Below are 13,084 nucleotides of genomic sequence, written 5' to 3'. Positions count from 1 at the left end.
ATATAGGAAGTTTAGTTCTCATTTTGTTACTATTTCTTAACTATTTGTTACTAAAATATTCGCAGAACTATTTAAAATGCATGCATCTAGATCAATGGACCTAACCCTAAATATATATATATATATTCTATATATAAATACATAAATATATATATATATCATATTAATGTGGATTTGTGCTGGCAATGGCACAGAAAACTTTTCAAGTTGCACAAGAGATTGATTAGTTTAAAAAGAATAGAAAATTCAATACTTGACTAATAAAAAGAATAATACTATAAAAAAGAATAGGAGACATCTTTTCCTTTTTCTCATTATTCTATTATTAATTAATTTCATTTAAATAAAGCAACTTGATAACGAAAAAAGCCACGTAAAATAAACATGCTTGATAAGTTTTTCCAACTCCACCACTATATATCTATCTTTATATATTTGGAATATATATAAAATACCTAGGGCACTTCTTATTATTCTTTTATTCAAAAGGAGTGGAAGTTGTCATATATAATATATGTGTACGAGAAACATGTATAGCATATAAATATATATATATATATCTCTTTTATAATAAGTGTGTAAATAACAAATTTTTTTAGTTTTAACGGTTTGTTTTGTTAACTTTAACGAAATATATTTTTAAAATTAACTTAAAAATATATATTTATCAATTATATTAATATAAATTTAAATATTATAAAATATTATTATTATAATAATATTTAATATAAAACTACATATATAATAATTATATTAATATAAATTTAAATTGAAATGTTATAAAATATCATTATTATAATAATATATAATACAAAACTAGACATTTAATAACTATATTAATATAAATTTAAATGTTATAAAATATTATTATCACTACAAGAATAACTAATATCACTAACGGCACTATCACTGACGGCAAAATGTTGTTAGTAAAAGTCATAGTATCACCAACGACATTTCACTGTCGTCAGTAATACTTTTTTCTTTTGGTTAAATAAAACATCACCAACGAAAATTACAACAATGAGGACAATGTCGTCATTGATAAATTTATCAATGACGACATTGTCCTCATTGATGTTTTCTACTGTTTTTGAAAATGAACCGTTAAAGAGGCGGACTTTTTCCCTCTAAAAAGTATTGCCAACGACTTTGTCGTTAATAATACTCTGCCACGTCGTCAGTGATGTCGAATCACCAACGACTTTGTCCTCATTGATAGTCGTTGGTGAAAATCATTAAAAAACATCTTCTTCAACCCCGAGCCCCCATTTCCCCTTAACCCATTTTATCAGTTTTTTCAGATCTAAGCTCTCCTCTCCTCCCCTCCCGTCGAACGCCGTCCCCTCCCCTCCCATCCCCTCCCTCTGTCGTCCCCTCCCTCTTTGCCTCACTCTCGCCTCTCTCCTCAACGAAACAGTAGCCGCTCCTCTCCATCGCTCCATCGGACCCTCGCCGCTCCTCTCCAACCACTGTGAACCCCCCACAGTCGCTCCTCCACTCGGCGCTCATCTCCGACCACCGCGAAACCCCCACAGTCGCTCCTCCACTAGCCGCTCGTCTCCGACCACCGCGAACCCCCCACAGTCGCTCCTCCAAAGAGAACTCCGGTATATATTTTTGCCTCTGATCTTTCGTGGTTCTCAGCATATATAATATATAATATATAAATGTGTAGACCCAGATGCCTCATGCTTATATATATAACCCAGATGCCTACTGCTGTGTATTGTACTTTACTAGTTTGGTAATCAAATTTCCAATTTGGACCTTAAACTTCTTCTTTCTCCCTTAATAAAGGAAATGCTGCTAGCTTTTACTCTATTGGTGACTCGTAATTCTGGCTTATATTCGATCATTGTTACAGGAGTTGGCTCATTAACAACAGAGGAGTTGCAAAAAAAGTAAAGAATGCTTCTGCTTGTCAAATAAGAGACTGCTGGTAATTATTTCACAATCAAAACCACAACTGTAATTAGACCCTCTTATATATATTTTTAGTCCAGTTATATACTATTCCAGTGTGATTGTCCATAATATTAATGGGATATGATTTTTTTTTTCTTTGAAAGGGAATGGGATAAAATTGTGAAAAGTAATTTTTTTTCGAGTCCCCTATAATTGAATTTCCATCTTTTTATTGAAAAGTTTAATTTTAAAAAGGATTATTATTTAAATAATTAACAATTTAAAAAATTTGATAAAATTAATTTCAGAATTAGTAATTTAAGTAAGAAAATATTATTGCATATTTTCTATAAAAAATAATATTTAATAAAAATAAATAATTAGACAATTAATTTAATAAATCATAAATAATAATTTAAATGATTTAATATTTAATTTTAACATAATAAAATTTTGTGCTAAAAAAAAGATTAATATTATTTTTTTAAATCAATAAATATATTATAAGTTTAATTATTTGAATGTTTCTTTTAGAATTATCTAAATAATATTTAAAATAAAAGTTAAAAAAAAATCATAAAATAACATAAAACACATTTTGTTCAACTTGTACATTAATCATAAAATTTGTACCTCACAAACCAATTTGATTAAAATTAATTTATTTTAAATTTTTGGTAGATGACAATCGATAAGACTTGGGTGACCATGAGAAATCGTAAGGATCCTGTTTACTGGGAAGGTCTCCAAGTCTTTATGGCCAGCAAACATCGCCAATGATGCCTACACCACATGGGCAGCAAACATCGCCGATGATGCCAAGTTCGCAGGTGCTGCCCTACTACCCACAGATGCCAAATGTTCCTCAACAACAAATTCCGAGAAATGCTAGTGATGATGACGATGACGATGACGATGCTACTACAAATTTCTTTTAGTATTTTTATATACGTTTTATGGACTATTGATTATGTATTTATTTATGTTTTATGAACACTTTAGTATTTTATATTTCCATGTATGAGTTTTTAAAATTTAATATGAACATTTTTAGTTTGTTATATGTTTTATTTTTAATTAAATTATTTTTTATATTAATTAGTTATAAAAAAATGAAATAATTAATTATTTTTATATTAATTAATAATTTAAAAATAAATAAATAAATAAATAACACTAACGACATAGTCGTCATTGATAATATTATCAATGACGACTAAGTCGTCATTAATAGTTAAAAGCATTAAAAAAAAAAAAAAGGTTAAATTATCACCAACGATATTGTCGTCAGTGATACTTTTTTTTACCAACGACTTGTAAAGTCGTCATTGATATTGACTTTCACCGACGAGGTATCACCAACAACCGATCACTAACGACATGTCGCCATTGATAGCCACTACTGACGAAAGAAGCACCCTTCACTGACGAAATTTGTCCTCGTTGAAGCCTATTTTTCTTGAATTCTATTTTTTTTACTAATTATATTAATATGAATTCAAATATTATAAAATATTATTATTATAATAATATTTAATACTTATATCAATATAAATTTTAATATAATAATAATATATAATACATAATCTTAATTTTATTAAAAAATTTATCATTTATGTTTAGAAAAATTATCATATTATATATATTTAAAAAAAATCGTAAACAATGTTTTGGTTTAATTTTTCATTTAACATATGTTTAGGCTATTTTTTTATATATAGTATTGTTTATTTATTTGAAATATATATATCACAATGATTCAAATTTAATAAATTATATTTGAATCTAGTATATATATATGTGTGTGTTTGTTTGGGATATGTTGAATTGAGTTATGGATATATATAGTCATCTTTATGGGACACATTATAATTAATTTTTATTCTTGTGTGGAGATTTTCGATTAACACAATTATTCATTGAGTACTCAAATATTACAACGAGCACTAAAGTAAAAAATAGCGAATATACAAATAAAATAGTGAGTATTCTAAAGATACCAAAATTTATAGTATAAATTTACGTTCACTTTTAAGAGTAAGAATATTAATTAGCATATGTTACCTTTGCATTGTTCCCTTTTTTTTTTTATATAGTAGTTTCGGTAGTGTTACAAATGTTATTAGTGACGTTTATGAAGATTATTACAAATATATATATATATATGCATGTTATGTGTGGTACTGTGGAAAAATGAGTAGTCACAACCCTACTTTTACAATTCGAAACATTAAATACAAGGTAAATAATATAAAAATAAATAACACAAAAGATGATGGAAAAAGCAATACTTAAATTAAAACTTCATTATGTTAGAGATACCGAAATCTTTGAAACAAAACTTGCTACGATGAGAATTGAATTGAGGGTATTCACCATTTTATATCTAATATTTTTAGGTATATCTTATTCAATCAAATCAACTTGATTCGACTAATCCAATTATTCATTAGATTGAATTGCGGTTCTATGCATTGAAGGCGTCCCCCATACTTATTTATTGAAGGGTTTATACATTTTTGGATCCTGTGTTTTTTCTCATTACCTGTTTGGACTCTTTTGTTTTGACAAATTACTTTTTGGACCCTATGTTTTGTAAAATAGTTAAAATAGAACCCTAAACTCAATTTTTATTAATAAAAAATTGAATATAACAACACAGTTTTTAAGCAAAATGATTTTATTTTTGTTCTGAATTGTTAGTTTGGTAAATTATTTGTGATTTTAGTTGAAAAAACATTGACCAACAAAATCAGGTTTTAGGTTCTATTTTAACTATTTTACAAAATATATGGTCCAAAAAGTAATTTGTCAAAACACAGGATCCAAACAGTTAATGGGAAAAAACACAAGGTCCAAAAAAGTATAAACTCTTTATTGAATTGGATTGGTTCTATCAAATGTTTTGAAGCCTTTATATAAGTCGATCTTTTTAAAATATAAAATAAAATAATAAACGAGTAAAATTTCAAGCCTAATTTTTATATGTACTAATAATATTTAACTTATAAAAACACTAATTATTAGTTGAAAATGATACAAGACAATACAAATCAAACCTAAATTATAAACATAAGTCTTAATAATTTATAAGACTAGTCCAACATAAATTATAATAATCTCACCTAAATTACAAGCATATAATTAAATCCTATAAGGAATCCAACATAAATAATATCTATGTTCGCTCTATATGCTACGAAAGGCATAATTAAACTTCTAATTTTCTAAAGTTAATTTTGATAAAAAAAAAATTCCAATAGTATTGTGCACGTTTCAATTGCACTATGCATGGCATTTTTTTTTCTACCCTTGAACTGTTCTGAAAATTTGGTACTCTAATATATATTTAACAACAAAAAAATAAAAAATAAAAAAGAAGAAGAAGAACCTGATTTCAACAACAACAACAAAAAAAAAGAACCCAAATCACTTTTATTTTGTTTCCTTTCATCCTTTTCTTTATAATATTCTATTTTGATTTTTTTTTTTTTTTTTAAATTAGAAAGAGACTTTCATAGCATCGGAAAGAAAAAGTGAATTTCCAAGTAAAAGCACGAAAATGCTACTTTGTCTACATTTATATAATAATTCTCCAAAAGGTGATCCAAAATGGGATCTTTTCACACATTGAAAAATTATCTATATATATATATATATATAGATATAGGCCTAGGGAAAGATTCCTTTATTAAAGAAATTCCATTTATCAAATAACTTTGCTTTATTTGTATTCCTATTGCAAACTGAGATGAGATCAAAGCAAGTAGTTTGGGGACCACAAAACCCACAATTTCGATTGCTGAAAAGAAAGCAACAAAGTTAAACAAATAATAATAATAATGATAATGATCAAGTCCATTGAAACCTGAAAAGATGGCTTTGAAACAAAAGGCTTTACTATACCATACCATTATGGATCAATTGCCTTTAAAGTGCTTTTCCATAAAGGTCCATAAATGATCTCTCCAAAGTTAATTTTTATGTCTTCTCTTCTATAATAATAATAATAATAATAATAATAAGAGTTTATATATTTTTAGATAAGGTCTTTTATTTTATTATCTGTTTGAACTTTGTGTTTTGATAAATTACTTTTTGGACCTTATATTTTGTAAAATAGAACCCTAAATCCGATTTTGGTCAATTATTTCTCAACTAAAATCACAAATAATTTACCAAATTAACAATCCAAAACAAATATAAAATCATTCTGCTAAAAAACTGTGTTGTTATATTCAATTTTTTCTTCATCAAAATTAAATTTAGGGTTCTATTTTAACCATTTTACAAAACATAAGGTCCAAAAAATAATTTGTCAAAACACAGGATCCAAACAGATAATGAGACAAAATTCAAGGTCCAAAAAAATATAAACTCTAATAATAATAATATATCATACAACTTAAATAATAAAATGCATTACTTGAAAGGAGGAGGCAAACTAGATCAGTGGTGGAATCTGATTGGACAATAAAAAATTATTATTCCAACCCCATGTGAATATCTATATATATATATATATATAGTTCATCTTAAAGCTGTTACACTACTTATTTCTTTTAAATTATTGAAATGAGATCGATTATCAAGTTATTATTCCATGCTTAATAATAGCAGCTATAAATTCATTATAAGTGAATTATAATAAAAATTGGTAAAATACTCTCTTTTGACAACTACTTGATCTAAAGTTAGGGTTAGATCTATAGATAGGAGGATATATATATATGTACTCTTCTATTCATGAAAGTTATTCTGATTATACTTGGTGATCGATTATAATAAAAAGGGTGGGAATCGATTCTAGAAATAAAATCTACCATATAATCAAAGTTGATATGGATCTGTATATGTGTCTATATAAATGCTATATATATGCTGTAAATATATGTATATGAGTGGTATTGAAAGCATGGATATATGTATATTGTACTATAAGTTGAATAGGAATTGGAAGTGCACTTGGATTTATTTTTATGCCTTATTAGACCAACTAACCTTTCTTTCTTTCTTTTTTGTCTTTTACTTTTTCTTTTTGGTTAATATTAAAAAAGAGAAGTCGATGAAAATATCTTTTTTTTTTTTTTTTTTTGTGATTTTACACTCTGGTCTACCTTTGATAATTTTTTACAAAATTGCTTATGTCTAAAATTCTACTAGTTGTCTAAATTTTTCGACCGACTGTTTGAATTTTTTGACTACCTATCTAAATTATGAGAAATCATTTTACAAAATATTATTAAAACTAGACTAGAGTGCAAAATAAATTTAAAAAATATATTATTTTACCAAATTACCCATAAAAAATAGTAGTAGTTTTGCAAAATAATATATATATTATTTGATGTGGAAATGTAATAATCCATGAAAAGTATGTAGACAATATTTCTCAAAGCACAACAAGAGAAGCTTTTAGCTTTATCTTCTTTTTATTTTTTTATAAACTTTTAGGGTTATATATATATATATATATATATATATATGTACACAATGAGCTTAAATTTTTAGACACAATTAGCTTTATCATCACTTTATTTATACTCACATCATCTTTGTCACTTTGCAAAGCTACCTACCTGGATTGGGACCCACTTTCTAGACTTATTCTATCTATTTTTTTTTATTTTTTATTTTTTATTAATACTACATGATGATGACGTGGAGTAATGATGTGTACAAAAAGCTCACCCTCAGCTTTTCCACGCCACCTAACTGGCTCTTCCTCCTCAGTTGTCACATGGATTTTTCTCATTCTCTCAATCCCTCTTTTATTAAAAAAAAAAACACCTTTATACATACATATCTCTATATCTCTATATTTATACATATATATATATGAAACCCTAGAGTAGAGAAACAAAGTCTCTTCATTTCTTTCTTTGTGTGCTTATACATATATATATATGTATTGATTGAGAGTTCATTCATGGCTGAGGCTGGAATCAAGCTGTTTGGGGCAACAATCACTTTACAAAATAGTAGACAACAACAACAAGTAATAAAAGAGGAACCAAACAAGATCAAAACCGATCATAATCTTGATGATCATGATCCTGATCCAACGGTTGAGATGAAGAGGCCAGAAAAGATCATACCATGTCCGAGATGCAAGAGCATGGAGACCAAGTTTTGTTACTTCAACAACTACAACGTTAACCAGCCTAGACACTTTTGCAAGGGCTGCCAGAGGTACTGGACGGCCGGCGGCGCCCTCAGAAACGTGCCCGTTGGGGCCGGCCGCCGGAAGGCCAAGCCGCCGTGCCGTGCTGATCTGGCAGCCGCCTTGCCGGAGGATTATTGTCTCTATGATAATAATAATAATAATAATGCTTCTGAGGTAGTTCGCCAGTTTGACTTGGATGGAATGGTAGACCAGTGGCATGTCGCCGCCTCCCAGGGCGGTTTCCGCCATGTTTTTCCGGTTGCCAAGCGGCGGAGGAGCGGTTCAGGTAGTCAGACGTGTGCTTGATAATTTTAGTCTTTTTTTTTTTGGGGGGGGTGATGCTAATTATAATCTTTATTAGTTTCAAACAGAACAAAAAAAAAAGTTGGGTTTGTATGTATGATCATTGTATGTATGGATAATATTGGTGTACATAAACAAATTGGAATTAATCTTCATCATTATTAATTATTAATTATGAGATCTTACTTTTCTTAATCATAATAACTTAAGCGACTAATTCAACACTTTAATAAAAGAATTTTTTATTATTATATTATTAGAGATATTGGTAAAAATTGGCAATTTTTTTTTATGTAATTTTGTATTCTAACTTATATTTGATAATTATTTGTAAAATAATTTTTGTCTAAAATTTGATTTGTTATCTAAATTTTTCGATTAGTTGTCTAAAATAATTTTCGACTAATTGTTTCAATTTTTCAACTACCTGTCTAAATTTTTTACTAGAAATATTTTGCAAAATCTAAATTAAAATACAAACTAATTTTAAAAAATAGATCAAGGATCTTTATTATTATTATTATTATTATTATTATTATTATCAAACAAGAATATAAATGCAAATTTTCCACGAAAATTTACTCATGACAGTTGGTCAATTTTTCACAAAGAGACTTAATAATTAATTAGTTTTTTTTTTTTTTTGATTGCAGAATAGGATATTGATGAGGGATTTATACATATGAATGTTCATAGTACTTTCACCATCCAAAACCAAATTAATACTAATTTATATATATATATATATATATAAATAGATCTTTTTGACCTGAAATTTTGTGGAAATTTTTGGGGTGATTATTAGAAACCGATTGGGATTTGTGAGAGTGTTTCATACATAGTCCAAATTTACCAAATTTTGAGGGCATTGAACTTTGACTAAAGACCAATTAACATGACTTTCAAAATCAATCAACCTAGCTAGGAAGCTACCAATACTATAAGGAGCAATATGAACCGTTGGATTAAGATCATAATCAAAGAAAACAAAACAAAACAATCACATGCATCCAAATGTTCACAAAAATAATGTTATCATAATAAATCAATTTTTTTTCTTTCACTTTTTTATGAAATGTAGAGTACGTTATAATATGTATAAAAGGTTTTTGAAAGATGTTAAAAGAGATAGCGTATTATCCACGAATTAGTACTTTAATAAAAAAAAAGTATATATTATCTATATAAATATACTATATTCTTGTATGTCAAGAATATATATATATATTGCATTATCTATGTGGAGATGGGAATTTGTTTTTTTTTTAACAAAAAAGAAGTTGAACTTTCTTTTTCACTCATTTCAATAGTAATTAGAAAACCTAACAACTAGTACTACTGCCTTATCTTTTGATTAATTAACTCCTTTTTCTCTTGCTTTCCATAATTCCCTATTTTGGGTTTATTGGAATTATATTGATTTAAACCCAAACAATATATTAATAGAAAATTCTACAATCCACACTCTATTTTTCGGTGTATCGGTACACCCTCTTTTATTTTTAATTTTTGGCAAAAAAAAATAATCATGATTGTGTACGTGATATTTATTTAGAATATCTTGCAAATTACGAATAATTTACAGTGCCAAAAATAGGGTTCGGATAGTTTTGTTACATGCGTGGGTGCTGTTTTTTCTTTGCGAGTAGAAAATAACATGTTTGAATTATATTTTTGGCTTTGTAAATTATTCAGAATTTTCTAAAAATTTAAATGATGCTCTAAACAATTACAATATTGTACACAGACATAAAAAACAATTGTCCCGAAAATCATCCAAGTACCGAAAACATGAAAGGTGTATCAAAGAATCACTCTATATTAATATATAAATATTTTTATAAATTGTTTCACGGCAGTGTAGCTTTCAAATACATCGTATTAATTCAACGACTAGCTATAGTGCCACTTTTGTCATTAACTTAAAATTGAGATAGAAGGGTTGTTATCAACATCTTCAAATGTTTGAAAGATATATATATATATATATAATTAATCAATTATCTGAAAGGGAAAGCGGTTGTTAATTAATCTACTTTTTAAGCAACTTATTATGATTAGCTATAAAAAGGGAACCTTTATGTACTGTATACTTAGCAGAATATATATAACATATATTAATTAAGCACCATTATTAACTAGCTACCAATTAATTAATAACCAACTTAATTTTCTTTTAATACAAGTTTTTTCATTTACTAAATAATCAGATAGATATATATATCCACTTGTATATATATGGTATAGTACTAACTTATATATATAGGAGAATTTTATTATAGGGCTTCACTTTAAGCCCTACCGGTAGGGCTCTCAGTATTCTCAATCCGTGAACAGTTTTCGGCGCGTTTTTTTTTATGACCGTGTATATATTGTAGCTATTTAGAGTATCTGTAAATTTTCAGAAAATTCCGAATAGTTTACAGTACCGAAAACTAAGTTCAAACGTGTTGTTGCACGCGTAACTAATTTTTTTTATGCGCGTGGAAAACAACATGTTTGAACCTAATTTTCGGTACTGTAAACTATTCGGAAATTTCTGAAAATTTGCAGGATGCTCTAAATAGCTACAATATACACGGTGATAAAAAAAATCGCACCGAAAACTGTTCATGAGTCGAGAAACACTGAGAGCCCCACCAGTAAACTTAAAGTGAAGCCCCTGTAAAACAATTATCCTATATATATATATATAAATGAATTTACTCAATCTCTAGAAATTACAATATAATTTTCAAGCCATGATATGTTTATATATATTGTATATGAGAAAGAGACATGTGGTAATTATATATCTCTCAATTAGGTTAATTGTTAATAATTATATTAGGATTATTATTAATAGGAGATGAAAAGAGAAATTAATTAAGGTAAGTATATCTGTAACAATTCCCTATAGCTCTGAATGATATTTCTTTGCTTCATGATCTAGCAATGGGTATCTGACGTGGCCTGAAAATATAGAGTGAGAGAAATTAATACCATTGACAAATATAACTCATTATTTGATAATTAGTAGCTAGATTAATTGGTTTTAAATATATATATATATATGTATTTAATTATATATAGTAATTTAATCAAATGATCAGATAATATATAGTAGAGACCAAGACAGGTCACAGATCGAATGCCTGTATTATGTTTAATTTGTACGGAACTATGAAATTAATTACTTTTTACAATTTGATCAAAATTAATTAACCTAATTACAACAGTTAAAAACATCCCAGAAAAGAAATTAATTCTGAAATGTATTTACATCTTATAATGATATTTTTATATGAATTTGAATAGTGGTCAGTTCAACTATTAATATATTATACTTAATTGCATATAGCTCTTAATAATGAATTAATACGAATATTATTACAAGTATAGTACTTTAATTAGATTAGAAAAAAAAATTAATAAATCCCTTTCTAATACGTACCTGCAAATTATGCTTAGATTCTTATCGTAATGGAAGAAAAAAAAACATTGTTACAGTTTCTAATTAATATGAAAGAAATAATTAGATAATATTCACAAGAGGAAATGGAATCCGATGCTACCTAAAATTATTATTAGTCAATTAATAATAATCAATAACAGAAAACCATGTAAATTATCTACAAAGTAGGCCCAATATATCACATGCAATATGGTTACTATATATATTTATTTATTCAGAGTTTTTATAGTAGAAATATTATTCTCCTTGTAACCTAATTTCTTTTTATTGATGGGTGTATATGATAATTATAGCAAATATCCTACCAATTTTCAGAAACATTAGAATAATTAGAGTATCGAAATCAGAGTTTAAATAACTTATTTTATACGCGTATAAAAAATAAATATGTGTGTAATTTACTATTTGAACCATAATTTCGATACTAAAAATTATTTTAAATTTCTTAAAAATTAGTGGGATGCGCGTAGTTAATTTGGGTTACAATTTCTTCATGTATTAAAACAAAATACTCTACCGATAGGGATAAAAATAATACTCATAAATTTTCCTATATTTATATAAACATATAACTCTATAATTTATAATAATATAGGAAAAGATAGATCAAACAAAACAAGGTATATACATTACAATAATGAAATATTACATATGGAATCACCATTTCCTAAAAGAATTTCGCACTAAAATTCCAAATAAAAATCAATAAAAATAAAAATCCAAATATATATAGATACATAAGCATATATATATATATATATATTGGACACTTTGTTTTGTCTTCAAAATTAACTTTTTACACTCTGTATTTTATAAAATGGTTCAAATAGAACCATAAACTCAATTTTGGTAAAAAAATTCTTAGCTAAAATTATAAATAATTACCAAAACTAACAATTTAAGACAAAAACAAAATTATTTTTCCTAACAACTGTATTGTTATATTCAATTTATCATTTATTAAAATTTAGCTTATGATCTATTTGAACAATTTTATAAAACACATACAAGTAATGAGACCAAACTCATCGACCAAATATAAAGAAGAATTAATATTTTTGTGATATCCAAAAAAATTAGTCACACGTGCAACAACATGTTTGAGCTTAGTTTTCGATATTGTAAACTATTCAGAAATTTCTAAAAATTTGCAAAATGCTCTAAATAGCTACAATATACACAGTCATAAAAAAATCGCATCGAAAACGGTTCACGGGTCGAGAATACTAAGAGCCCTACCGGTAGGGCTTAAA

General features: G+C 26.9%; 1 protein-coding gene across 1 annotated transcript; it reads left to right on the top strand.

Moving 5' to 3' along the window:
• The first annotated feature begins 7,659 nt into the window (after nucleotides 1-7,659).
• Nucleotides 7,660-8,549, top strand: LOC133801667 (dof zinc finger protein DOF1.5). The gene has a single exon (XM_062239913.1). It carries the CDS (start codon nucleotides 7,838-7,840, stop codon nucleotides 8,378-8,380), a length of 543 nt encoding a protein of 180 aa, XP_062095897.1. The 5' UTR covers nucleotides 7,660-7,837; the 3' UTR covers nucleotides 8,381-8,549.
• Nucleotides 8,550-13,084: the final 4,535 nt, after the last annotated feature.

This window comes from Humulus lupulus, chromosome 9 (assembly GCF_963169125.1).
Source record: "Humulus lupulus chromosome 9, drHumLupu1.1, whole genome shotgun sequence".
In the NCBI taxonomy this organism is placed as follows: Eukaryota; Viridiplantae; Streptophyta; class Magnoliopsida; order Rosales; family Cannabaceae; genus Humulus; species Humulus lupulus.
The sequence above is the reverse complement of the archived record's forward strand: the minus strand, read 5'-3'. Positions and strand labels throughout refer to the sequence as shown.

Coding starts and splice junctions, on each gene's coding strand:
- LOC133801667 (XM_062239913.1), top strand. CDS start 7,838: ATGGCTGAGGCTGGAATCAAGCTGTTTGGGGCAACAATCACTTTACAA.